General features: G+C 39.0%; 2 protein-coding genes across 2 annotated transcripts in view; one reads left to right on the top strand and one right to left on the bottom strand.

The window, feature by feature from the left end:
- LOC102805834 (monoacylglycerol lipase ABHD2-like) overlaps positions 1–14159 on the bottom strand; it is a 31304-nt gene extending 17145 nt beyond the window's left edge. The window contains exon 1 of the mRNA XM_085494747.1: positions 13828–14159. Within this exon, the coding sequence (XP_085350873.1) occupies positions 13828–13985 (158 nt within the window). The 5' untranslated portion in view covers positions 13986–14159. The remainder of the gene's footprint in view (positions 1–13827) is intronic.
- A 5902-nt stretch (positions 14160–20061) lies between these two features.
- The window catches only part of LOC100371592 (uncharacterized), a 40051-nt gene continuing 33023 nt past the window's right edge, over positions 20062–27089 (top strand). Inside the window, exon 1 of the mRNA XM_085494691.1 lies at positions 20062–20125. The gene's annotated coding sequence lies outside the window, so the exon portion shown is untranslated. The remainder of the gene's footprint in view (positions 20126–27089) is intronic.

The following is a 27089-nucleotide window of genomic DNA, read 5'->3' as shown; positions in this document are numbered from 1 at the left end:
CGGTAAAATTCACTGTAACTCCCTAGAACGCTAGTGAAGGCCACTGTGATTATGGCTCATACAGTATGTATGTCACTGTGACTCCTTAAGACCTCAGTGTTAGACAATGCGACTCCCTTAGACCCCAGTAAAAGTCACTGTAACTCCCTAGAACGCTAGTGAAGGCCACTTTGATTATGGCTCATACAGTATGTATGTCACTGTGACTCCTGAAGACCTCAGTGTTAGACAATGCGACTCCCTTAGACCCCAGTAAAAGTCACTGTAACTCCCTAGAATGCTAGTGAAGGCCACTTTGATTATGGCTCATACAGTATGTATGTCACTGTGACTCCTTAAGACCTCAGTGTTAGACAATGCGACTCCCTTAGACCCCGGTAAAATTCACTGTAACTCCCTAGAACGCTAGTGAAGGCCACTGTGATCATGGCTCATACAGTATGTATGTCACTGTGACTTCTTAAGACCTCAGTGTTAGACAATTAGACTCCCTTAGACCCCAGTAAAAGTCACTGTAACTCCCTAGAACGCTAGTGAAGGCCACTTTGATTATGGCTCATACAGTATGTATGTCACTGTGACTCCTTAAGACCTCAGTGTTAAGACAATTTGACTCCCTTAGACCCCAGTAAAAGTCAATGTAACTCCCTAGAACGCTAGTGAAGGCCACTTTGATTATGGCTCATACAGTATGTATGTCACAGTGACTCCTTAAGACCTCAGTGTTAGACAATGTGACTCCCTTAGACCCCAGTAAAAGTCACTGTAACTCCCTAGAATGCTAGTGAAGGCCACTTTGATTATGGCTCATACAGTATGTATGTCACTGTGACTCCTTAAGACCTCAGTGTTAGACAATGCGACTCCCTTAGACTCCAGTAAAAGTCGCTGTAACTCCCTAGAACGCTAGTGTAGGCCACTTTGATTATGGCTCATACAGTATGTATGTCACTGTGACTCCTTAAGACCTCAGTGTTAAACAATGTGACTCCCTTAGACCCCAGTAAAAGTCACTGTAACTCCCTAGAACGCTAGTGAAGGCCACTTTGATTATGGCTCATACAGTGTGTATGTCACTGTGACTCCTTAAGACCTCAGTGTTAGACAATGCGACTCCCTTAGACCCCAGTGAAAGTCACTGTAACTCCCTAGAATGCTAGTGAAGGCCACTTTGATTATGGCTCATACAGTATGTATGTCACTGTGACTCCTTAAGACCTCAGTGTTAGATAATGCAACTCCCTTAGACCCCAGTAAAAGTCACTGTAACTCCCTAGAACGCTAGTGAAGGCCACTTTGATTATGGCTCATACAGTATGTATGTCACTGTGACTCCTTAAGACCTCAGTGTTAGACAATGCGACTCCCTTAGACCCCAGTATAAGTCACTGTAACTCCCTAGAACGCTAGTGAAGGCCACTTTGATTATGGCTCATACAGTATGTATGTCACTGTGACTCCTTAAGACCTCAGTGTTAGACAATGCGACTCCCTTAGACCCCGGTAAAATTCACTGTAACTCCCTAGAACGCTAGTGAAGGCCACTGTGATTATGGCTCATACAGTATGTATGTCACTGTGACTCCTTAAGACCTCAGTGTTAGACAATGCGACTCCCTTAGACCCCAGTAAAAGTCACTGTAACTCCCTAGAACGCTAGTGAAGGCCACTTTGATTATGGCTCATACAGTATGTATGTCACTGTGACTCCTGAAGACCTCAGTGTTAGACAATGCGACTCCCTTAGACCCCAGTAAAAGTCACTGTAACTCCCTAGAACGCTAGTGAAGGCCACTTTGATTATGGCTCATACAGTATGTATGTCACTGTGACTCCTTAAGACCTCAGTGTTAGACAATGCGACTCCCTTAGACCCCGGTAAAATTCACTGTAACTCCCTAGAACGCTAGTGAAGGCCACTGTGATCATGGCTCATACAGTATGTATGTCACTGTGACTTCTTAAGACCTCAGTGTTAGACAATTAGACTCCCTTAGACCCCAGTAAAAGTCACTGTAACTCCCTAGAACGCTAGTGAAGGCCACTTTGATTATGGCTCATACAGTATGTATGTCACTGTGACTCCTTAAGACCTCAGTGTTAGACAATTTGACTCCCTTAGACCCCAGTAAAAGTCACTGTAACTCCCTAGAACGCTAGTGAAGGCCACTTTGATTATGGCTCATACAGTATGTATGTCACTGTGACTCCTTAAGACCTCAGTGTTAGACAATGTGACTCCCTTAGATCCCAGTAAAAGTCACTGTAACTCCCTAGAATGCTAGTGAAGGCCACTTTGATTATGGCTCATACAGTATGTATGTCACTGTGACTCCTGAAGACCTCAGTGTTAGACAATGCGACTCCCTTAGACCCCAGTAAAAGTCACTGTAACTCCCTAGAACGCTAGTGAAGGCCACTTTGATTATGGCTCATACAGTATGTATGTCACTGTGACTCCTTAAGACCTCAGTGTTAGACAATGCGACTCCCTTAGACCCCGGTAAAATTCACTGTAACTCCCTAGAACGCTAGTGAAGGCCACTGTGATCATGGCTCATACAGTATGTATGTCACTGTGACTTCTTAAGACCTCAGTGTTAGACAATTAGACTCCCTTAGACCCCAGTAAAAGTCACTGTAACTCCCTAGAACGCTAGTGAAGGCCACTTTGATTATGGCTCATACAGTATGTATGTCACTGTGACTCCTTAAGACCTCAGTGTTAGACAATGTGACTCCCTTAGACCCCAGTAAAAGTCACTGTAACTCCCTAGAATGCTAGTGAAGGCCACTTTGATTATGGCTCATACAGTATGTATGTCACTGTGACTCCTTAAGACCTCAGTGTTAGACAATGCGACTCCCTTAGACCCCAGTAAAAGTCACTGTAACTCCCTAGAACGCTAGTGAAGGCCACTTTGATTATGGCTCATACAGTATGTATGTCACTGTGACTCCTTAAGACCTCAGTGTTAGACAATGCGACTCCCTTAGACTCCAGTAAAAGTCGCTGTAACTCCCTAGAACGCTAGTGAAGGCCACTTTGATTATGGCTCATACAGTATGTATATCACTGTGACTCCTTAAGATCTCAGTGTTAGACAATGTGACTCCCTTAGACCACAGTAAAAGTCACTGTAACTCCCTAGAACGCTAGTGAAGGCCACTTTGATTATGGCTCATACAGTATGTATGTCACTGTGACTCCTTAAGACCTCAGTGTTAGACAATGCGACTCCCTTAGACCCCGGTAAAATTCACTGTAACTCCCTAGAACGCTAGTGAAGGCCACTGTGATCATGGCTCATACAGTATGTATGTCACTGTGACTTCTTAAGACCTCAGTGTTAGACAATTAGACTCCCTTAGACCCCAGTAAAAGTCACTGTAACTCCCTAGAACGCTAGTGAAGGCCACTTTGATTATGGCTCATACAGTATGTATGTCACTGTGACTCCTTAAGACCTCAGTGTTAGACAATTTGACTCCCTTAGACCCCAGTAAAAGTCACTGTAACTCCCTAGAACGCTAGTGAAGGCCACTTTGATTATGGCTCATACAGTATGTATGTCACTGTGACTCCTTAAGACCTCAGTGTTAGACAATGTGACTCCCTTAGATCCCAGTAAAAGTCACTGTAACTCCCTAGAATGCTAGTGAAGGCCACTTTGATTATGGCTCATACAGTATGTATGTCACTGTGACTCCTGAAGACCTCAGTGTTAGACAATGCGACTCCCTTAGACCCCAGTAAAAGTCACTGTAACTCCCTAGAACGCTAGTGAAGGCCACTTTGATTATGGCTCATACAGTATGTATGTCACTGTGACTCCTTAAGACCTCAGTGTTAGACAATGCGACTCCCTTAGACCCCGGTAAAATTCACTGTAACTCCCTAGAACGCTAGTGAAGGCCACTGTGATCATGGCTCATACAGTATGTATGTCACTGTGACTTCTTAAGACCTCAGTGTTAGACAATTAGACTCCCTTAGACCCCAGTAAAAGTCACTGTAACTCCCTAGAACGCTAGTGAAGGCCACTTTGATTATGGCTCATACAGTATGTATGTCACTGTGACTCCTTAAGACCTCAGTGTTAGACAATGTGACTCCCTTAGACCCCAGTAAAAGTCACTGTAACTCCCTAGAATGCTAGTGAAGGCCACTTTGATTATGGCTCATACAGTATGTATGTCACTGTGACTCCTTAAGACCTCAGTGTTAGACAATGCGACTCCCTTAGACCCCAGTAAAAGTCACTGTAACTCCCTAGAACGCTAGTGAAGGCCACTTTGATTATGGCTCATACAGTATGTATGTCACTGTGACTCCTTAAGACCTCAGTGTTAGACAATGCGACTCCCTTAGACTCCAGTAAAAGTCGCTGTAACTCCCTAGAACGCTAGTGTAGGCCACTTTGATTATGGCTCATACAGTATGTATGTCACTGTGACTCCTTAAGACCTCAGTGTTAGACAATGCGACTCCCTTAGACCCCAGTAAAAGTCACTGTAACTCCCTAGAACACTAGTGAAGGCCACTTTGATTATGGCTCATACAGTATGTATGTCACTGTGACTCCTTAAGACCTCAGTGTTAGACAATGTGACTCCCTTAGATCCCAGTAAAAGTCACTGTAACTCCCTAGAATGCTAGTGAAGGCCACTTTGATTATGGCTCATACAGTATGTATGTCACTGTGACTCCTTAAGACCTCAGTGTTAGATAATGTGACTCCCTTAGACTCCAGTAAAAGTCACTGTAACTACCTAGAATGCTAGTGAAGGCCACTTTGATTATGGCTCATACAGTATGTATGTCACTGTGACTCCTTAAGACCTCAGTGTTAGACAATGTGACTCCCTTAGACCCCAGTAAAAGTCACTGTAACTCCCTAGAACGCTAGTGAAGGCCACTTTGATTATGGCTCATACAGTATGTATATCACTGTGACTCCTTAAGACCTCAGTGTTAGACAATGTGACTCCCTTAGACCCCAGTAAAAGTCACTGTAACTCCCTAGAACGCTAGTGAAGGCCACTTTGATTATGGCTCATACAGTATGTATGTCACTGTGACTCCTTAAGACCTCAGTGTTAGACAATGCGACTCCCTTAGACCCCAGTAAAAGTCACTGTAACTCCCTAGAACGCTAGTGAAGGCCACATTGATTATGGCTCATACAGTATGTATGTCAATGCGACTCCTTAAGACCTCAGTGTTAGATAATGCGACTCCCTTAGATCCCAGTAAAAGTCACTGTAACTCCCTAGAACGCTAGTGAAGGCCACATTGATTATGGCTCATACAGTATGTATGTCAATGCGACTCCTTAAGACCTCAGTGTTAGACAATGCGACTCCCTTAGACCCCAGTAAAAGTCACTGTAACTCCCTAGAACGCTAGTGAAGGCCACTTTGATTATGGCTCATACAGTATGTATGTCACTGTGACTCCTTAAGACCTCAGTGTTAGACAATGCGACTCCCTTAGACCCCAGTAAAAGTCACTGTAACTCCCTAGAACGCTAGTGAAGGCCACTTTGATTATGGCTCATACAGTATGTATGTCACTGTGACTCCTTAAGACCTCAGTGTTAGACAATGCGACTCCCTTAGACCCCAGTAAAAGTCACTGTAACTCCCTAGAATGCTAGTGAAGGCCACTTTGATTATGGCTCATACAGTATGTATGTCACTGTGACTCCTTAAGACCTCAGTGTTAGACAATGCGACTCCCTTAGACCCCGGTAAAATTCACTGTAACTCCCTAGAACGCTAGTGAAGGCCACTTTGATTATGGCTCATACAGTATGTATGTCACTGTGACTCCTTAAGACCTCAGTGTTAGACAATTTGACTCCCTTAGACCCCAGTAAAAGTCAATGTAACTCCCTAGAACGCTAGTGAAGGCCACTTTGATTATGGCTCATACAGTATGTATGTCACTGTGACTCCTTAAGACCTCAGTGTTAGACAATGTGACTCCCTTAGACCCCAGTAAAAGTCACTGTAACTCCCTAGAATGCTAGTGAAGGCCACTTTGATTATGGCTCATACAGTATGTATGTCACTGTGACTCCTTAAGACCTCAGTGTTAGACAATGTGACTCCCTTAGACCCCAGTAAAAGTCACTGTAACTCCCTAGAATGCTAGTGAAGGCCACTTTGATTATGGTTCATACAGTATGTATGTCACTGTGACTCCTTAAGACCTCAGTGTTAGACAATGCGACTCCCTTAGACCCCAGTAAAAGTCACTGTAACTCCCTAGAATGCTAGTGAAGGCCACTTTGATTATGGCTCATACAGTATGTATGTCACTGTGACTCCTTAAGACCTCAGTGTTAGACAATGTGACTCCCTTAGACCCCAGTAAAAGTCACTGTAACTCCCTAGAACGCTAGTGAAGGCCACTTTGATTATGGTTCATACAGTATGTATGTCACTGTGACTCCTTAAGACCTCAGTGTTAGACAATGCGACTCCCTTAGACCCCAGTAAAAGTCACTGTAACTCCCTAGAACGCTAGTGAAGGCCACTTTGATTATGGTTCATACAGTATGTATGTCACTGTGACTCCTTAAGACCTCAGTGTTAGACAATGCGACTCCCTTAGACCCCAGTAAAAGTCACTGTAACTCCCTAGAACGCTAGTGAAGGCCACTTTGATTATGGCTCATACAGTATGTATGTCACTGTGACTCCTTAAGACCTCAGTGTTAGACAATGCGACTCCCTTAGACCCCAGTAAAAGTCAATGTAACGAGGAAAAGCTGAATTTGACCTCAGTCAATTTAAATGATTTGATTGGGCATGCCAAAAAGCTGGATCCACCAATAAAAATTCCTGTAACTAAAACTTGTCTCAATTTCAAATTTTAAATAAACCAATAGATTTTGTCGTTTTATATAACGTAATACTCAACTGACAAAAAAACATGGAAACGTGTCACTTAACTTTTAGTTTCATTTACAATGAAAACGCACCACAGTATGGGCCGTTGTGTTTGATTTTGTCGAATGTAAATACAGGTTCTTAGTGGAAATTTTGCTAAGATATAATGGGGACGATGGCTGCTGGAAAAATAAACCATGGTTGACAAAGATGATAATCAATCTATAATACGTATATTTGAAAACACTATTTAATAAATGTCAAACGTTGAACATTCATTAGGTTATTATTAATCATTAACAAATTTAAAACTACATCACAGAATCATTTTTTCAATTTTCCTCAGGCGGAGAAGCAAAGTCTTTTTTTTTGGCTTTACAGTAATTTAGTATTAAATTACATGTGTACCATTATTTATTTAAAAAGCTATTTTTATACATGTACATCATGTGAACTATAAATACATGTAAAGCATTGATACATGTATCATGATTCCAGTAAGTCGGCTTTCAACCTTTTCACCACCAGTTTTCTCTTTATATCACAAATTCGGAAAAATAGTCCGACTTATAGTCTGCACTTTTCTCCAGAAGATTGGGACAATAATAGTCATATTTTTTAAGTAAACACTGAAAATTGACTAAAATTTTGTCTGTTGGCCCCAAAATTAGGGTTCATTTCTAGAAATATTGAAGAATATTATAAGAAAAATGTGTAGACAAATTTGGGAGAAATAGTCTAGTGGTGCAAAGGTTATCATCAGAACAAGCGTATCATTAAAGGCCGGCATACACTAAAGCAGATTTTAAAGAAATTCGCGATTTACAGAGGTGCGGGTGGTTACTGTAAAATACTTTATTTTAGCTGGAATTAATATTCGCTGAATAGACTTTCGGTGTGTTTTGTATGGAAAATTTTTTTCACGATTTTACGACAAGTTGAGTGTAAAATATAAGAAAAAGGTATATTCGCTGGATTTTATTTTCACTGAATCATTCCTGAATCATTTCGAAAATAGCCAAAATTTATTCCAAGCAAAAATAAAGTATTCTACAGTACATGTATTCAAATTCAGGATGCTACTGTAAATTGCTTAATTTTCACAGGGTTTAAATTTTGCTGATTTACCATATCAGGCATATTCAGTGGGTTTTAAATTCACGGTTTTATCATTTAGATAATGTGTTCTATGCTCAATTTTACATATTCACTGGGTTTTAATTTAGCGCATTTTCCAGTCAGCGAAATAAGCAAAATTATAACCCAGTGAATAATTAACCTTTTTATGGTAATCTACTTATCAAAAGATAACAAAAGGTAGTTTGTTTATTGATAATGTTACATAACAGCAATTGAAATAAATCCCAGTTCCAATAACTTTATTGTTAACATGGGCCCTTTCAAACATCCTGCTTTACTGTAAAGGGGTTAATTATTCACTGGGTTTTAATTTAGCTTATTTCGCTGACTGGAAAATGCGCTAAATTAAAATCCAGTGAATATGTAAAATTTAGCATGGAACACATTATCTAAATGACGAAATCGTGAATTTAAAACCCACTGAATATGCCTGAAACGGTAAATCAGTGAAATTTAAACCCAGTGAAAATTAGTCATTTTACAGTAGTTACCTGTAAAATACTGTAAAATACTTTATTTTCGCTGGAATTAATTTTCGCTGAAAAAGGTTTTTTGGGCGTTTTGTATGGAATTTATTTTCACTGATTTTTGATGAGTGTAATGTGAAATATAGGAAAAAAGTATATTCGCTGGATTTTATTTTCACGGAATCATCCCTTCAGCGAAAATAAATTCCAAGCGAAAATAAAGTATTCTACAGTACCTGGAATTAATTTTCCTTTGTATGAATTAGTTTATTTTCACAGATTTTTGACGATTTGAATTTAAAATATAAAAACAAAGTATATTCGTTGGATTTTATTTTCACTGAATCATTCCTTCAGCGAAAATAAATTCCAAGCGAAAATAAAGTATTCTACAGTATGTTGAGAATATTCCTAAGTAGAATTCAGGACAGCAATGCATGCTGGGATTTGAGGTGTTCAAGATAAAAAAATAAATCAGTCTAGCATGCATAACTTGCTGTCGCCGTATCTGCTGATTCAAATTTATGACTTTATTTTACTACACAGTGATAACAGAATGAGATAATGCAACTTTTATATACTGTAAAATACTTTATTTTCGCTTGGAATTAATTTTCGCTATTTTCGCTGAAGAATTGATCCAGCAAAAATAAAATCCAGCAAAAATACCTTTTTCTATATTTTATATTCAACTTGTCAAAAATCAGTGAAAATAAATTCCATACAAAACGCCCCAAATGTCTTTTCAGCGAAAATTCATTCCAGCTAAAATAAAGCATTTTACAGTAGTGTGCGATACATGACAGTACAGTCCTGAGTGTAACTTTACTCCCGAGCTGACTTTTTTAAAAAATTTGTATGATTGTCATCAATAATTTCTACAAATTGTTTTCAGTATTTATGTTATTGTTAGGACCACGTTTGAGCAGATTATGCTGCACAATTCAGATATGTGGTAGTTTTAAAAGCAAACTAAGCTAGTTTTAAGCCAGCTAAAAGCTAGGCAAATGTTGAGTTACACTCGGACCGTACTGTAAATCTAGAATCGAACCATTTGTGACTGATTTTTTTGGAAACAATCTAGATTACTGTGGAATACTTTATTTTCGCTGGAATAAATTTTCGCTGAAAAGGCTTTTTAGGCGTTTTGTGTGGAATTTATTTTCACTGATTTTTGATGAGTTTAATGTGAAATATAGGTAAAAAAGTATATTCGCTGGATTTTATTTTCACGGAAACATCCCTTCAGCGAAAATAAATTCCAAGCGAAAATAAAGTATTCTACAGTATGTTAGTTCTTTCATTTTTAATTTTAATTTTGATCTAAAATTTGAAAACCAAAGAGCCTGGAGTTAAATTGAGTTGATGAGAATTGTGATGACTAGTTTTTTTGAAATTTAAAAGACGAAGTCAGCTGTTAGCCAGCTTGGAAGTTAAATTACGCCCGTACTGTACTGTACATGTACCGAAGGGGTCAAACGCTCTTCTAAATAGGCCATTGACATCACTGTTCCAGAATGTCGGCTTTTAACCCCCCCTCCCCCCAGTCATTTTAGAATAGAGATACACTTCTCTATTAGTCCTGATAAACAATTATTATGGGATGGAAATAACATTTGATCATGACGCTCATTAACAAAATTCTCTTCTGTCTCTTTCGTTTAGATTTAAATTATAATAAAAGAATTAACCAACAAATTAACAGTAGTACTGTAGAATGCTTTATTCAAGTTTTCGCTTGGAATTAATTTTCGCTATTTTCGCTGAAGGAATGATTCAGTGAAAATAAATTCCACACTTTTTTCCTATATTTTACATTCAACTCATCAAAAATCAGTGAAAATAAATTTCATACAAAACACCCAAAAAGTCTTTTCAGTGAAAATTAATTTCAGCTAAAATAAAGTATTTTAAAGTATTTGTAAACTAATGTAATCACGTTTAAAATTGTCAGAAGTCAAAGGTTATCTTCAGAACAGGCATATCATATCATGTACGCACCTAGGCAAAGATTAAAGTTGATTTTAAGATTAAAGTTGTCTTACTATATCGTGTAAAAGGTACTACTTCAAGCGTAAATTACTATTTACTTGAAAAAAAAAAAAAAAAAAATAAATAAAAAGAAAAGGTACTTCAAGTGTTAAATGCCTGTGTAGCCATGTTTATGATGGACTGAATAAAAACCTGTTCCCTTTCAAGTCAAGTTGATGTAAACAGCTCACATTAGATTCCGGTCAAATCATTGTCAAATCACAAAAACATTGAGGATAGACCATTTCACTGTGAGATCTTGCGTCATGCTTGTAAACGAATTTAAAAATGGACAACCGAAAATCATATCGACGTACATGTAGTGGCGTAAAATATCGCATAAGATTCGACAAACTCAAAAATATTTTTGGAGTATTTTACACTCAATAATAAACAGCTCACATTAGATTCCGGTCAAATCATTGTCAAATAACAAAAACATTGATGATAGACCATTTCACTGTGAGATCTTGCATCATGCTTGTAAACGAATTTAAAAATGGACAAACGAAGGTCATATCGGCGTACATGTAGTGGCGTAAAATATCGCATAAGATTCGACAAACTCAAAAATATTTTTGGAGTATTTTACGCCCAATAATTTACTATACACATTTGATACTGGTTATCTCAATGCAATATTCCCCTTTCAATGATAAGCATTCTGATAATAAGAATCAAATCGTATAATTTTTGTGGCAAATCTTCAGGCAAAAATTTCACGCAATATACTAACGGAACGAAAAATCATTTATTTTTCTCATCTTTTGTCTCGGGAGATTATTTGATTGTAATCTATTAGCAAGAATGAAAAGTGCGACTGATTTCTTTTTTTGTGTGTGAGAAAATCACATCTAAAATTGAGCAGTTTTTACACAAGTTTTTTTTTCCAGGAAGAAAACGCAAGACCCATGCATGTGATGTAGATAAAATATGTTTAAAATATTTTATAAATTTCAATAGATGGTTGAAAACAACTTGATCAATCACAGAGTATTAACAGATACAGAGAAATTGATTGAAGGAAACCTGCAAAGACTTGTGGGAAATTAAGGCTTCCATTCTTAGGGGCGGAGCTACGTCACATAACATTCTACGTTGCTAAGACGCGCACCACTGTACCATGTATTTCCATGGGCTCTGCGCGAGCTGCTGTGTAACGCCGGCCGAAGAGCCGTTGAAAATAGCTAAAGTCTGGGAAATCGCACAAACTCAACTTTGAAGTAATCTAGAGCAACCAAATTTATATACGGTATGTTGCACACATAAGCGTAATCTTATTACACAGTTCAGAATAGTTTCAACAACCATCCCAAAGTACCGTTTTGTTTTCATCGGTTGTGATTGCCAGGCAGTGAAAATGCCTGGATGTTCTATCCCGAGAATAACCAATGAAAGCTTATCCTTTTGATTTGAATAAAGAGTTAGGGTTTTCCAGGGTAAATGTTTTATAAATATTTTATAAATTTCTATAAAAACATTCATACTTTGATATGAGGTGAACTATATCCATCAATCACAGAAAAAAAGGAGATTGCATCTGATAAAGATGATATGATCGCCTGTTTGCGATCATTTACACAACCTGAAAGTACTGTGGAATACTTTATTTTAGCTGGAATTAATTTTCGCTGAAAAGTGTTTTGGGTGTTTTGTATGGAATTTATTTTCACTGATTTTTGATTAGTTGAATGTAAAATATAGGAAAAAAGGTATATTTGCTGGATTTTATTTTCACTGAATCATTCCTTTAGCAAAAATTAATTCCAAGTGAAAATAAAGTATTCCACAGTATAAAAAGGGAACAAGAAATGTGTTAACTCTATATTTGATTTGCAAAGCATTATGGGATAGAACATTGTACCCTATAGTCTAAACGTTGGGTTTACCACGTGTATTAAATGAAGTTGAACTGTTTTGCAGAATTTTGCGCAAAAGTTCTGAAAAACACTTTTCTACGGACTTCTCATGGAAAGCCACAAATTTTTAAACATTTTTTTCAATTTTATATTGTTTCAAGTTGATATCTACATCACGTTTATTTGCAACAAACAAAGTTGCATGCAGGATAAAGTTTTCTATATGTGATTTTTTTTTATTGTGATAGCAAAAGAGAACATAATAAAAAAAAAATTATTGTTAACATGCATTTTAAGTATTGTTTTTTAATCTGTTTTTTCTTTCTTTTTTATCCCAGTTTTTGATGTTGCTAGGTGTAATACTCTCAGCACAACAAAGGCATATTCTTCATATTTATAAAATTCAAAATTCAAACAAGAGGATTCCACTCAGACTGGCCAATCGAATAACATAGAAATGTTTTCAAATTGTTTTGCTTACTGTGCCTGTTTATGGGCTGGTTAGATTAAACTGCCAGTAACAAATTGATAAATATTCATAACGATGTAGGGAATGCCCTTGTTGCGCTGAGAGTACAGAGGCTGTATTTGTATGCTGGTATTGTTTCTATTTTAATAATAATGATTTTGAGATGATAATTTTTTTTTTTTTTTTATTTAATGTGGTTGCCTGGAATTTCAGGTGTTAACCATTCTCTGTGTCTTTGTTACAAAATTATTTAGTATATTTAAAAGTAAACGTCAGTGTTTATTTTCCGATTAAAATTAATCAATGGCAAATCAGAAAAAAAGTGCCCATAGTTCATCCTGCGTTAGATCATTAGCTCCATGGTTAGTTGCACATTTGTCACATCTGTAGTTAACACACGACTATGCTCTAAAAAAAAAAAAACTATGACTACAATTTATTGGAAAAAATAAAATAATAAAAAATTAAAATCTCTGCCTACATGCACCATTATTACCAACCAATTATTTTTTTTCCACTTTATCAGAAACATATTTGTTTTATTTGACCTTGCATCATAGGAATATCTTATTTGCATAATAAAAGCGTTGAGCAACAAATGTGCGAAACAAAGGAGAGAATATACTGTCGTCGGAGAAACGAAACAGTGTGATATAAAAATGGCGGCCATCAACTCATCAACAGACGGCGAATTATCGAGAGCGGCACGCCCTGTGTAATTTAAATATGCAGCTATAATATAATACAAAATATAAGCAAAAACCCCCCCAAAAAACAAAACGAAGACAAAATATCGTCAGAAAAAAAGAACATAATTTATATCAGAAGTTGTGCATGTCATAGAGAACGGAAATGCACAGTGACGGTAAACGCAGCTCTGGATGTCAGAATATCTGGTGTCCGCACTTCGTTTACCGTCGACTGAGAGTGAATGTGGGGGGGAAACCCGTAGAATACTCACACTTCTGTCAACGTAGGGCACATTTTGATGATTTCCCGGACAAATTTGGAATGTCGGTGATAGAGACGAGGTGCTTCGGCGTAGCTATTTGAATGAAGAATCCGAACAACGATGTATATTACAACGAGAGCAACAAAGTAGAACACTGCGTCCGCCATGGTTTTCGGTAAGTAGTCGCCGATCGACAAAAACAAGGACGTCACTGTCAACCTCGCGGCGTTACGTTTCCACCTTCAGTCGTGTTCGAGTGAAAATGGGATTTAAATGTACGTATCCCCTCGATTAGACGACAACGTGGGCGGATTAATTCCACAGATACGAATGAATGACGTTTTCCCGGTGATGTCAGCTGAGCTCGAGCTCTTTCTGTCAGCTGATCAAAGGTCACCAAAGGTCATCCAGGGTAAACAACATGCTCGTAAACACGCCTGCCTTATCTGGGAACGGGTAAACCACGGTTCTATCTTTTTTTTTTTAGAAACCGTGGGTAAACGAACTACAGGAGCACACGTTTAAAAATGTATCTTTTTTTAAATCGTGAGCAGTACAAGAAAAATTGAACGGACCTGGTTTTGCAATTTTATGTAATTAATAGCGAATTATACAAAAATAAATGTGATTATGGCTCCCACGAGAGACACTCACATAATCATGAATGACATGCTCTTCCCAATCACGTTACCCTTTCTCGAAAATTCGCCTAGATTTTAGTCAATTTTTGCGTGGCGATCCCACACATTGGTCAGGTTTGAAACAAATAAATAAAATAAAAACACAGATTTTCTTTGATACTATTTTGACCAAAAACTACGTTCGAATTTCATGAAATAAACTATGTAATTTACACTCGGTGTATACGTCGCTATTAAACTTGCATACAGTATCTTGTTTATTTTTTGGTGTTTTTTTTCAATAAAATAAAATATGGGAGTGTATAAACCGCGGTTTATACACTCCATTGATATTTTACTTTACCGAAAAAACACAAAATAATAAATATGAGACTGTATGCAAGTCTGTGTGACGCGACGCGATGACCACCGCCCTTTAATCCACGACCACCGCCCTTTAATCCGCAGTAGCAATTTTCTCTAAGGAAGTTTTCACTTCATCTTTCGTCTGACAATGTCACGTGAGTTGCGCCCTCAGCGGTGCTTCAAACCCAACAGTGGAGTCTGATGCCGTCGGTCATAAACACAGTCACTTGGGGCTGAAAATCAATAAATACTAATTTTCAAAAAACAAAAAATCATCCGCTATACGTATATAAATAAACAAGTTGTGAAACACGGCACCTAGTAAATCGACACCCTGTCGTTTTCAAATTTCGATTTCTTACCTTCAAATGCGAAACAAAAATTTTAGAGGGGATCAGGTGTTACGTTAATAACCATTGTTCATAATCGCTAACTTGGTTTTATTCAAAACTGCACAAATCCCGCGTTTTCTGATGATATCCGATGATTTCATGAACGAAAATGGCCAGCAGCCAGAATCAAGGGGGATTCGCACAGAGTTCTGGTAAATCAAGGAAATACTCGCTGTTACGGCACGCCTGATTGGCTGAGTATGCGCACTTGATATTATTATTTATTGATTTTCAGCCCCCAAGTGACTGTGGTCATAAACCCCCGATTTCCGGTAAAAATAGCATGTTTACTCTGTTTTGGTGAATTTTGTTATTGTTTTTTTTTTTTTTTTTTTTTTTTTTTTTACGGAAAAGCTATATTTCAAAATGTATATATCTTAATGGAATCGACAATATTTTAGTCGGTTTTTAACGAGGAAATGTGTTTTATTGTGGTCTGTGGAAACAGCTGCTAGTATGTTTCTAAAATAGCATTTTATTCGTATTACTAGTATTTCCGCGCGTGCACAGGTGACGACCTCTTCCGTTTTAAGTAGTTATTGTGCATATGCCTCGGGGTAACGCATTAGTTAGATTTGGATGTTTAGCTAGTTACAAACAAAATCCCGGGACGGGGAACCCAGCAAAGACTCTTAGATCGGAAGCATTTTCAAATGTTTCCTCCTCTAACTACAGGAGCCCTCACCGACACGATCACTACTACACGTACGTCACAGTTGGTGAAATAGAGGGCGCAGTAACTCCCACCGTCCAGGACATCTACACAATGACGTTTCAATAGCACAGGAATTTAAAAAAGTGTCAACTTGTGGGGTAATTAAAAACATCTAGTACGACTTCACTTTCCCGGAAGCCGAAACAATTAGGTTCTATTCAGATTTCTTTCTGTCTTTGGAGCATTTTTTTAATGTACAAGTCCTCGACACAACAACGCGAATCGCTGAGAACGTGAGCAAAACCCGCTGCATTGTAGTCCTAGCTCAATATAATATTTTCGAGAGTTGCTATTTGGAGTGGCTGGTAGATTTGTTAAAAAGCTCAGATAACGAGAGAGAAAACTGTATGCAAGGTGTTGCAAGGAAAACATATTGGCACAATCAAGAAGAAGAAAAAATTCAGAAAAACACTGCGAAAAAAAATGCAAGGGTCATATGCTCTTTCAACTACCTCCAATTGGTTTCCAATGACTCCCCTCCCCTCCCCTACTAGTAAAAACTAAGATAGAGTGGAGTGGTGTATGCGTGACTGGAGCGTGTCAGTGTCACGATCGAGTCTGTAGACTAATCACACACACACACACATATATCAGAGAGCGCCATCTGGTGGTACACACCTCTTTGTTCCCAAACCCCAGAGGGCGTTTTGACTCGACTACACTGGGCTGTCACCATGTCAAAGCACAGTAAAACAAATCTTTCTTTTCTAACGTGGCGTTTCAATTAACTAACATGTATTTTTGCTAATTCAGGAAGTAGCTAAATCAGCAATAATACATTTTTTATAATAATTTGTCGGTCCTTTAGATTTTGGTGCTGTTAATTTCTGTCATTAGTACATGTACACAAATTGCGCCCTCTAGACCGTTTTCCCTGGAGAAGAGATACTGGGGTACAGAAAGACTTCTGCTTTTGTCATGGCCGAAAATATGAAAATATCAGTTTGCTGATATTCGACAATTTTTTTGTGTGTGTGACGTCGATTACATTAACAAGCACAATATCACGCGTGCATAGTCAGGTTATACCCCGGATCCGTATATGCGCGTGCATGCATAACGCCGTATTTTCGACTTTCGGTAAAGTGGCCTATGGAGCGCTTTGGACTTGTTTAGAGTAAAACCATAGTCCCTCAACAGGGACTGTTGTAAAACATACTTCTCTGGATACTCCGTGTAAGCCATCAACGCCATCGATTGAGGAAAAATTGATTGTGGACGAATTCTATATTGCTTAAAGGGCGGTGGTCGTCGCAACGCGCCCTGTTCGATATGGGACTCATAACGACGCATACAACGCGTGTAAAATACATTGTTTGTTTACATGAAATTCGAACACGCGCTGCGCGACGACTACCGCGCTTTAACATTAAGAATTAAACACTGATACATCGACAACATGTTCTATAGTACGATGACCCTCGTGGATTCCGCGCAGGAATAAACAGAATCCCAGATCCAAATAATGACCGGACTCCGAACCGGAGCCCTGCATTAGAGAAATGGTGGCACGTTTAACCCGGGGGTGGGGTGGGGGGCAGCTGGGTAGGAAGGTGCCCCTGAGTGCTCAAAAGTGAGACCATTTTTATACCTGGATAGTGACAAAATCTATACCCATATTTATACCATTTCTGTCATCACCGTTTATGCCAAATAAAACATTTACTGTATTTGCTCTATTAGAAGAGCATCTCCAATAGAAACACATATAAGCCATTTCACTGAGGAATATGCGCCCTCTTCTATTCCGTGTTAAATCTCTTTAAATTGTTAAATTATTTAATTTCCGGGTTGATGTATATATGGATCTGAGGCCGGGATCTGAGGTGGAGATACTCGATCAGATACGGACCCATAAGTATACCAAATCGGAAAAATATTACCGATATTTATACTTATTTTGACCAGCAATAAGACCCATACTTATACCTAAAATCCTAATAACAAGATCCATTCCAGGGACACGTCTCCATTAGGCAAGTTCTATGTATTGCCCCCCCCCGGCACGTTTCTAAAATATATATATATATATATATACAGAGAAATGCACTGTTAGTAACATGCATGTTGAATGCTAGGACAAGTACATACCAGAACAATAGAAGACAAGATGGTTGTTGCGTTACTGCACACAAAAGAGAGGAAAGAGCCGATTTTATGACTTAGAGATGTATACAATTTAAGAAAACTCTCGAATTTTCAAGGTGAATGTTCCGGAAAAGCACTTCACTATGAGGGAGGAATGTCCGCACGGAACAACACTGTGCAAAGGGACGATGCTCCAAACTGAAGTAAAGATTAAAAAACGAGCGTCCAAAGTGTTGTCGCTAAACAAATATAATAAGACAGGTACACAGTATGGACCAGGCGTGGGCTGAACAATCCATGCTGAAATGTGAGGTTTCTATTGGTTGAATATAATTGGAACGCCTACAAATAACTCCATTGCGCTCTGTTGATTGGCTGGTTGGTTTTTAATTAACCGTCATTAACATTTATAAATATTTATAATAATAAAAGTGAATGGGCTTGTTGTATCGATAGTAATTTCGTTGGTATCCAGGGTAAATGTGAAGGTATGCACGTTTTAAAATACGTAATTCCACAAATTCTTTTGAAAACAAGGACGAATATTTTTTGCAAGCTAACATGCCGATCGAATACCCTGCTCACATGAATCGTACATTTAACATTCAACATTGTGACCCGAACAAATGTTATGGCGGGAAATGCTGCTCTTGAAAACAGGCTTTAAATGTTTAGCCTCGCCATAACACATAACATAGCTTGAAGCGGGGAATCATCGCATATACAGGCAGCAGACGACCATAGTGTGTGGTTGTTAACAAACAAGCGTCTACCCATGAGCCTTTGAGTTTTAGCGTGCGTTGTTATCGTCACCTGGGGCTCAATTCTCGCGCGGTGACGACCCTCCCGCTTTAATTTCAACAGTATTATAACGCTTTTACCGTAGGTTCTTATGGTAGAGTTATTATGATACATCACAAATTGTAACCTGGTAACATAGGCATATATTGTTAATGATAGGGTACCTAATGTTATCCTAAAATATTTTTAAAATCTGGGTTTTAAAAAGTGTCAAAATTGCGTTATTTCTTCAACATTGTGCTCTATGGAATTATTCAATAAATATACATAACAGACCAATGAACACTGTCATGGGATTTATGACCAACTTTCTCAAAAATTATGAGTAGGCTTCTAACTTAAATGGCAGTGGTCGTCGCGCCGCGCGTGCGCGACATTTGTGTTGATAAATATTGATTCTCCCACACTCCAATGCGCTCTTCTAACGGAAATCACGAGCACAAGCTTTAACCTTGGCGCGACGCGCACTAAAACCGTCGTTGACTCCTTCGAAACCTTTAAATCATTAAAGAAATTATCTAGTTTAAGCTTAGTATCGTCTCGTTGGTCGCGTAACAGTCAAAGTCGCCATATTTGTTCATATGAGACCCATATCTCGCGCATGCGTGGCGCGACGACCGCTGCCCTTCAGCAGCATGATTCGCAGTGTACAATACTGTATTTTGAGACAGTTATCCAAATATTAGTCAAAATTGTTTTATTTTAACAAGTCTATATAACTTAAAATGCAAAATAGCATTAGTGTTATTTTTAAACCCAGATTATTTGGAATAGTTCAAAACAAAACAAAGAGTAACAAAAAGAACACAGTACGCTACATATGATTTTTTCTCAACAAATAGTGTAATATCGATGAACAAACAAGTGTATTAGTGCTAACACATTTCATCTATTAAGTGCAGCCATATTGTTTTTGTTTACGGTTTAATAATATAAAATGATGAATGCTTACAAAAAATGTGTTTCTCTTTTACGCTACAAACATCATTGCAATTACAATAAAAACTTATTAAACAATTATGAACGTACGGAACAATGGCAATTTAAAGCGAGTCGTCACCTGTGCATGCGTCAGATGGCCATAGCGTATCATTGTTTACAGACAAGCGTCTACCCATGAGCCTTTGCGTTTTTAGCGTGAGTTGTTATCGTCGCTTGGGACTCAATTCCCGCGCGTGCGCAGGTGACGACCCTCCCGCTTTAAGGAATTTACAGCAACTTAGGGTGCTTCGAAAATCATGAGGGTTATGATATGATATGTGTTTTGACAGCACAGAGCCCGACAGCGTCTAACCGATCCGCGGGTATTATTGTACATACTAACGGTAAGTTTCTTTTCTTAGCATTATTTTTGTAATTATTCATGACGTTAAACAGTATTGCTGTGCGGGCTAAACTTACAATTCACATGCCCGCCGCCGTGGGCGTAAATTCCCATCGTACCCCAGCTCACACAAGTGTTATCCCGCGTAATCTGATGGCCGCTGGCACCCGGCATGGTTTTGCTGACATGCTCAACTTAAAACAGGGCGTCGAAATTAGAACCACGCGAGAATGTCGACACGACATTTAGAATCACGCGTAACAACACTCAGGATCACCCCTCAGTTGAACGCTACCATTTTATCTCGTCGGAAATTCCTTGCACCTTTTTGTATAAATTCTATATGCATTTTTTTTGTAATTTTGAACCAAGCTGGGCGTAGTTTACTATTGAAGTCGCATTCCCATTTTTTATGATTTAAGAAACAAACAAACCTCGTTGATTCCCATAATCACCATAAGGGCCGCGGTATATGTACGAGTCGTGATGATTCTCTTATCTGGCTGGCATGGAGTCCTGATACTGAAGTTCGCTTCCTGAAATACAATAAAGTCACCTTGAGTAGTCACAGCAGTAAGAGTAAGTTTTATTGTACGGCGACGACGGTATAGTACTGTCTATGATTAAACACTACGAATCAATGTGCCAATATTTCAGGATTTTTGCCAAGCAAGACCATTTTATCATTTTTTTTTAACGGTGATCACGATACTTCGGCGTCTGAAAGGTTATGTTTTGTTATTGATATTCATGTAGCGTTGAGAAAATTATGAATATTAACAAACCGAATTGACATATGACACCGGAAAATGATATGAAGTTAAAGGGCGGTGGTCGTCGTGCCGCGTTCTGTTCGATATGGGACTCATAGCGACGTATACAACGCGTGTAAAATACATTGTTTATTTAGATGAAATTCGAACACGCGCTGCGCGACGACCACCGCGCTTTAAGACATTCAAAATAAATATAGGATCCCTGAGCTCACGCACACACACACAAATCGAGAAATGGAATTTTGAATTCTAGTAGATAATGGCAAGATGTTTTCATATTTGTTTTGCATATTTCTTTCGTGACAATTAAAATATTCCATTTCGCTCGATGAAAAGTCGTATTATGTTATCGGTATGAATCCAGATATTGAAAGAAACAACATAAAGTAGTGAGATAATATTCACATATTGTGTTTATTTTGTCATTTCTTTCCCATCATGCATCTGCACACTAACGTCACACACTCAGCAGTTACGAAACTTTATTTTTGAAACTTTTAAAGCGGGGGATTCGTTACTTGCGCATGCGTCAGATGACCATAGCGTGTCATTGTTTACAAACAAGCGTCTACCCATGAGCCTTTGCGTTTTAGCGTGTGTTGTTATCGTCACTTGGGTCTCATTTCCCGCGCGTGCGCAGGTGACGACCCTCCCGCTTTAAATTGAATACGCAAACAAAAATATCGATTAGATCAAATTATATTCATCTGTTCCAGAGTTGAAAATAAAATTTTAGAAAAGTACCGAAAAATGTGCAAGAGTTTGCAAAATGTTGTACATTTTTGGCGGGAACAATCAAAGGGTGAATGAGTTATGCATATTATTCTCGCGAGCGACACTCTAACATATTAGCCTGGAATCGAGTCTTGCATCCGAGTCACATCCTGTTGGGGCAGTGACCTCAAATCCTGGCCAACTGTATCATTTTTCGTTTGGGTCGGATAAAAAGGTTGCACTACTGAGCATGTTACTGCGCACATATGCAATGCATTATGGGATATGACCTAATATAATGATTGGCTTTAATGGAAACTATCATCACCTTGGAAACTATAAATCATATCCTACTTTGTAAAAATGTTTCCACAATATTAGTAATGAATGAACAATCTCACCATAGAAACTGGTATGAAACCGGAAACCAAGTGAACAAAATAATCATATTCCCAACTATTTGCAAATGGAGGTTTACATTATCGTGTGATAATGTAAAACTGTGACGTCACAGACACTTCTAACACAATGTAATGGTATATTGCTTATTTTAGAAGACGTAAACCATAAAATTTAATAGCGTTGGCGTAACACGAAGTCAGGTCAAGAAAGCGGTAGCTGGATGGAATGGAGACCTTGAGAATTCGGGCTGACCCGGATCGGTCAGTAGTAAAACCATTTTTCATTCAATCAATAAAGACACACACACCGTAACATGATATAGAATGTACGAAGGGCGGTGTTCTAAATAAGCAGTATCATTCAGATTTAACGAGGGTATCGTATTCTGTCCGAAAATAAAAAACTTGAGAGGATGATCAAGTTGTTACACTTCATGATGTTTGATATAATTGTCATGACAATACATTTAAAATTGGCGAATTTCTATCCAAATCTCTCCATGAATACTCCAAAATCAAGTTGTAATTTAGGCGCCTGCAGGGGCTCAGATTTAAAAAAAGTAAAGTATGCACTTGTCAGTAATCGGATTAAAACCTCTCTCAGAGGCGGCGGCACGAATTTTTGCATGGCGGGGGTGGCGAGATTGGCTCACCAATCTCTCGCCGAAGGCGCGACCATACTAAGGGGCCCGGAGTCATGCTCCACCTTAAAAAAAAATTGGAAACCTAGACCCTCTGAAACACTATTTCCGTTTTTTGAGGGGCAAATTTTGCTGACACAAAGGCGACCTTTGCCCCTCGTGCCGCCACCACCGTCACTTGACTTGCTTCATCAAAAACCGCAAGAACGTCATGCACAGTCAAGTGCTCGTTTTCGTATTTCTGGTGCGCGCCATATTCTTTCCGTCCGATGACGACACAACTTTCAGGCTCGTTCGAAAATGATTTACGATCACACCGGTTACTGGCTCGTACAGACATAAATTTACACCAAGGGACACTTACGTTATCAGTATATTATCAAATAGTAATGTGCTACTAGATACAAATTTTTAGGACTATTTCAGTCTTTACAGTAAAAGCTAGACTGAATAAAATGGTGGATTTGATGACTTACTCTGAAGTAATTGCAAATAGTATTTCGCTGAACTATCTGACATTTATCTGCAAAATCGCGCGGTGTGATGGAGAGATATATGTGATATTACTTATATAGCACGACTACTATGCAGACTACAAGACGCAAAATGGCGGTTTGATGACGTACTGGGACATAACAAATCGCGGGACACTGAAAACAAACAAATAGTCAGTAAACCGTGCATAATAACCACGTGGCGTTCAGTTGTGGACTTTAAATTAATTCAACACGGTGACCTCTTATATATAAAATAATAATACATTTCTGGGAATTGCGACGCACGTGACTGGGTTCGGCAAAATACCGCGCATGCCAGCCAGTCATTACTGCCCTATCAGCACATCATCCACCAAACTATTAAAACCGATTTATATCCACGCGAGTGTTTGCAGACCTTTTTAAATCGACTGTCCGAGACGGTAACACGTGTCGTTGCAGTTGCTGTTGCATCACTAGAAGGAGTACGTCAGACTTGTTCTGCGCAGAGCCACGTACGGGTAAGTACGATACACTACTTTCCGAACTAAACTGATTAGCTGTACTAGTAACCTGAAAAACTGCATGTGTTGACACGTCGTGGTTTCATTCCCCGGCGACGGAGCTACGTCACACAACGTTCCACGTTGCTAAGGCGCGCGCCACTGCATGATGTATTTCTATGGGATCTGTGCGAGCTGCTTGCAGGAACGCCGGTCGACTCAGAGCCGGTGAATAAGGCAAAAGTCGAGAAAACAACACAAACTCAACTTTGAAGTAATCCTGAGCAACCGAATATATATATGTTGCATATGTGGGGGGTAATCATGTTACACTGTTTAGGGGAGTCTCAACAACTATCGCAAAGTACAGTTTTCTGGGAGTTTTCGGCCTTTGTTTTTTATTCACCGTGATAGTTGCCCGGTGGTGAAAATCCCCGGACGTCCATTCCGAGAATACTCGGTATGCAGTGAGTGCGTGTCATTGTAATCAAACGCCAGACCGTTTCAATTTTTTGACATGAACCGTTTGTGACAAAATCTGTGAACTGTACTATTTGATAAGACTTTCGACTTGTTGAGTTTTCCCAGTTTTATCTGATGGGACCCTAGAAGGCTGTACCATCAGAACTGACGTGTTCTATCAAATCGATCCGTCTTCTTTCAGGTAACTAATATCTGAGTTTAATCTGACCGTATTCTTAAGCTAAATCGTTCTTATCTCTGCAATACAAATGCCCTGCATTACTAGTTGTTCTGGCGATTTACCATGCAACTTTGCGAGGCCAGAGGTCAGACAGGGCACAATACACGAATGTCTATGAGGCTAAACAGAGGGAAATTGGTTTGTGTAATAGCACGCTTATGTTTAGACGGCGTGAATTTAATTTAATTTTTACTATATATTTTTATTACTTTGTAGTTGTTTTTATTATCATTACGTATATTTTATTTTGTATTACTTTAAAGCGCGGTGGTCGTCGCGCAGCGCGTGTTCGAATTTCATGTAAATAAACAATGTATTTTACACGCGTTGTATACGTCGCTATGAGTCCCATATCGAACAGGACGCGGCACGACGACTGCCGCCCTTTAACTATCGCTACATGTCCTCAAAGTCCATGTGGGCTTCCCCCGTTACCAAAACTGCCAGCAGATAAATACTAATTTAAAATGAAATAAAGTAAAATAAAATGTATCATAAAAATATATTATAAATATTTAAAAAAACAAAATCAAGGAATTTATTTTAATCGGGCTGACTTTTGGTATTTATTTTCCAAAATTTGTTTTCCGTGACCCGAAAGTTCAAAGGGAAAACTTGGAGTGACCATACTAGTTTTAGCCTCGTATGCTAATTTTTTGGACGCGAAAATACACACATGAGCTTGCTTTAAAGCGAGAGGGTCGTCACCTGCCCATGCGCGGGAATTGAGTCCCAGGCGACGATAACAACACACGCTAAAAACGCAAAGGCTCCTGGGTAGATGCGTGTTTGTAAACAACGACACGCTATGGCCGTCTGCCGCATGCGCAGGTGACGACTCCCCCCGCTTTGAGAACCTTGGTTTCATGCATTGACCAGCTGCCAGAGCAGGGCTAATAACCAAGTCACCGTTTCTATGGAAAAAAGTTAAGCGCATATTCTTGTTATTTGCTCTATTTCATCTACTGGGTGAAACCTTCCGCGTTAAAAACTATCAAGAATTTAAAGGGAGGCGGTCGTCGTGTGCGTTCTGTTCGATATGGAACTCATAGCGACGTATACAACGCGTGTAAAATACATTGTTTATTTACATGGAATTCGAACACGCTCTGCGCTTTAACCGTGTACCCCCCTCACCCCCGAGCTGATTATAACTGAATCTGTCAAGTTGCGTAAAATATGTTAACAATTGACGTTTCAGTATAGTGACACGTACACACGTGTTCCATACATCTGTTGACACTGTAGGATTGATTGTCTTAGACTCTGCACGGATGTCCGCAATAAAGAATATCCTGTCGACACGTAACATGGAACAGAATCCTGTTTTAACATACACAGTAAAATTTGTATGGCGTTGAAGGAGTTTTGTCTGTTAAATCATATATGTGCAAAAAAAAAAAAAAAAAAAAAAAAAACGTGTATGCGTAGGATTCCAATCTGGTTGAAACGTTTTCAACTTTTTTCAACTTGTCTTTTTTCGTTTCACATGTAAATAACATAAATACAATGTAGATATGGAAATTAACTCCCCCAGAAAATGTGAAAACAATTTTATTCATATATGCTGGAATGTAAATCGCTACAATGAAATCACCGAGGTTACTGGACTCGAATTTATTATTTTAGCGTGTGCGATCTTGATGTTTCACTGGTATAACTTACGAAGAACTGGACGCTGTCCGCCTCTCACCAGTGCAAAGTTACCAATGTACCATCCCTACTAAACGACAACCAATTCCGCGGCGCTGCACCCTCGTACGACTCCTACTATGACCTCATCTCATTCGCTGCCTCTCATACCACAATTTCTGCGACCTCATCCGACTCACTGCCATCCATATATCACCCCTAATATGATCTCATCTCAAATGTATATCACAGTGGCGGCATCGGGGAATGCTACGGTCGCCCCCGAAAAAAGAATGCGCGACCACAAGCGATGGTGAGCATATCTCGCCCCATGCAATATTCCGTGCCACTGCCTCTGTATCACCCTATCTTCGGGGGCGGACATCCGGGCATTTTCTACCGCCTGGCAACCCTCGCGGTGAAAACAAAGACCAAAAACTCGCAGAAAACGGTACTTTACGATGGTTGTTGAGAGTCCCCTGAACAGTGTAACAAGATTAGCCCTACGTGTGTAACATATATAAATTTGGCTGTTCGGGATTACTTCAAAGTTGAGTTTGTGTTGTTTTCTCGAATTTTCACCGGCTCCACCGTCGCTCCACAGCAGTGCGCACAAAGCCCATAGAAATACGTGGTACAGTGGTGCGCGTCTTAGCAACGTAGAACGTCCGTGACGTAGCTCCGCTCCCGAGGATTCCATACGGTACTATACTGCTCCTCTACGCCATCATCTCGGGACACTTAAGGTAGAAGCCTAGTCGTAATTTTCTGTCAAAATTGGTCATAAATCGCATCCCAATGTTCATTAGTTTATTATGTACAATCATAAAGCTGTCTGTGGTACAATGAAATGGCATTATTTTGTGTGTTACAGTTAAACTTTTTGAGAAACGTGTCCTAATATTTTTCTGACAATTCCGATTTTTTGAACAATTCCACAGAGCACAATGTTAAGGAAAAATTGCATTTTTGACACTTTTTAAAACCTAGATTTTTTAAATAATTCAGAAAAACAAAAAATACTCCATCATTAACAATATATGATTTTTTTCAGCCTATGTCACCAGCCTAGATTTTGAGATATTGGATAATATCTCTGCCCTAGGAACTTGTGGTAAA

This window comes from Saccoglossus kowalevskii, chromosome 20, assembly GCF_978046115.1.
Source record: "Saccoglossus kowalevskii chromosome 20, keSacKowa6.1, whole genome shotgun sequence".
Taxonomy (NCBI): domain Eukaryota; kingdom Metazoa; phylum Hemichordata; class Enteropneusta; family Harrimaniidae; genus Saccoglossus; species Saccoglossus kowalevskii.
Note: the sequence above shows the minus strand (reverse complement) of the source record. Positions and strands in the feature narration are given on the sequence as shown.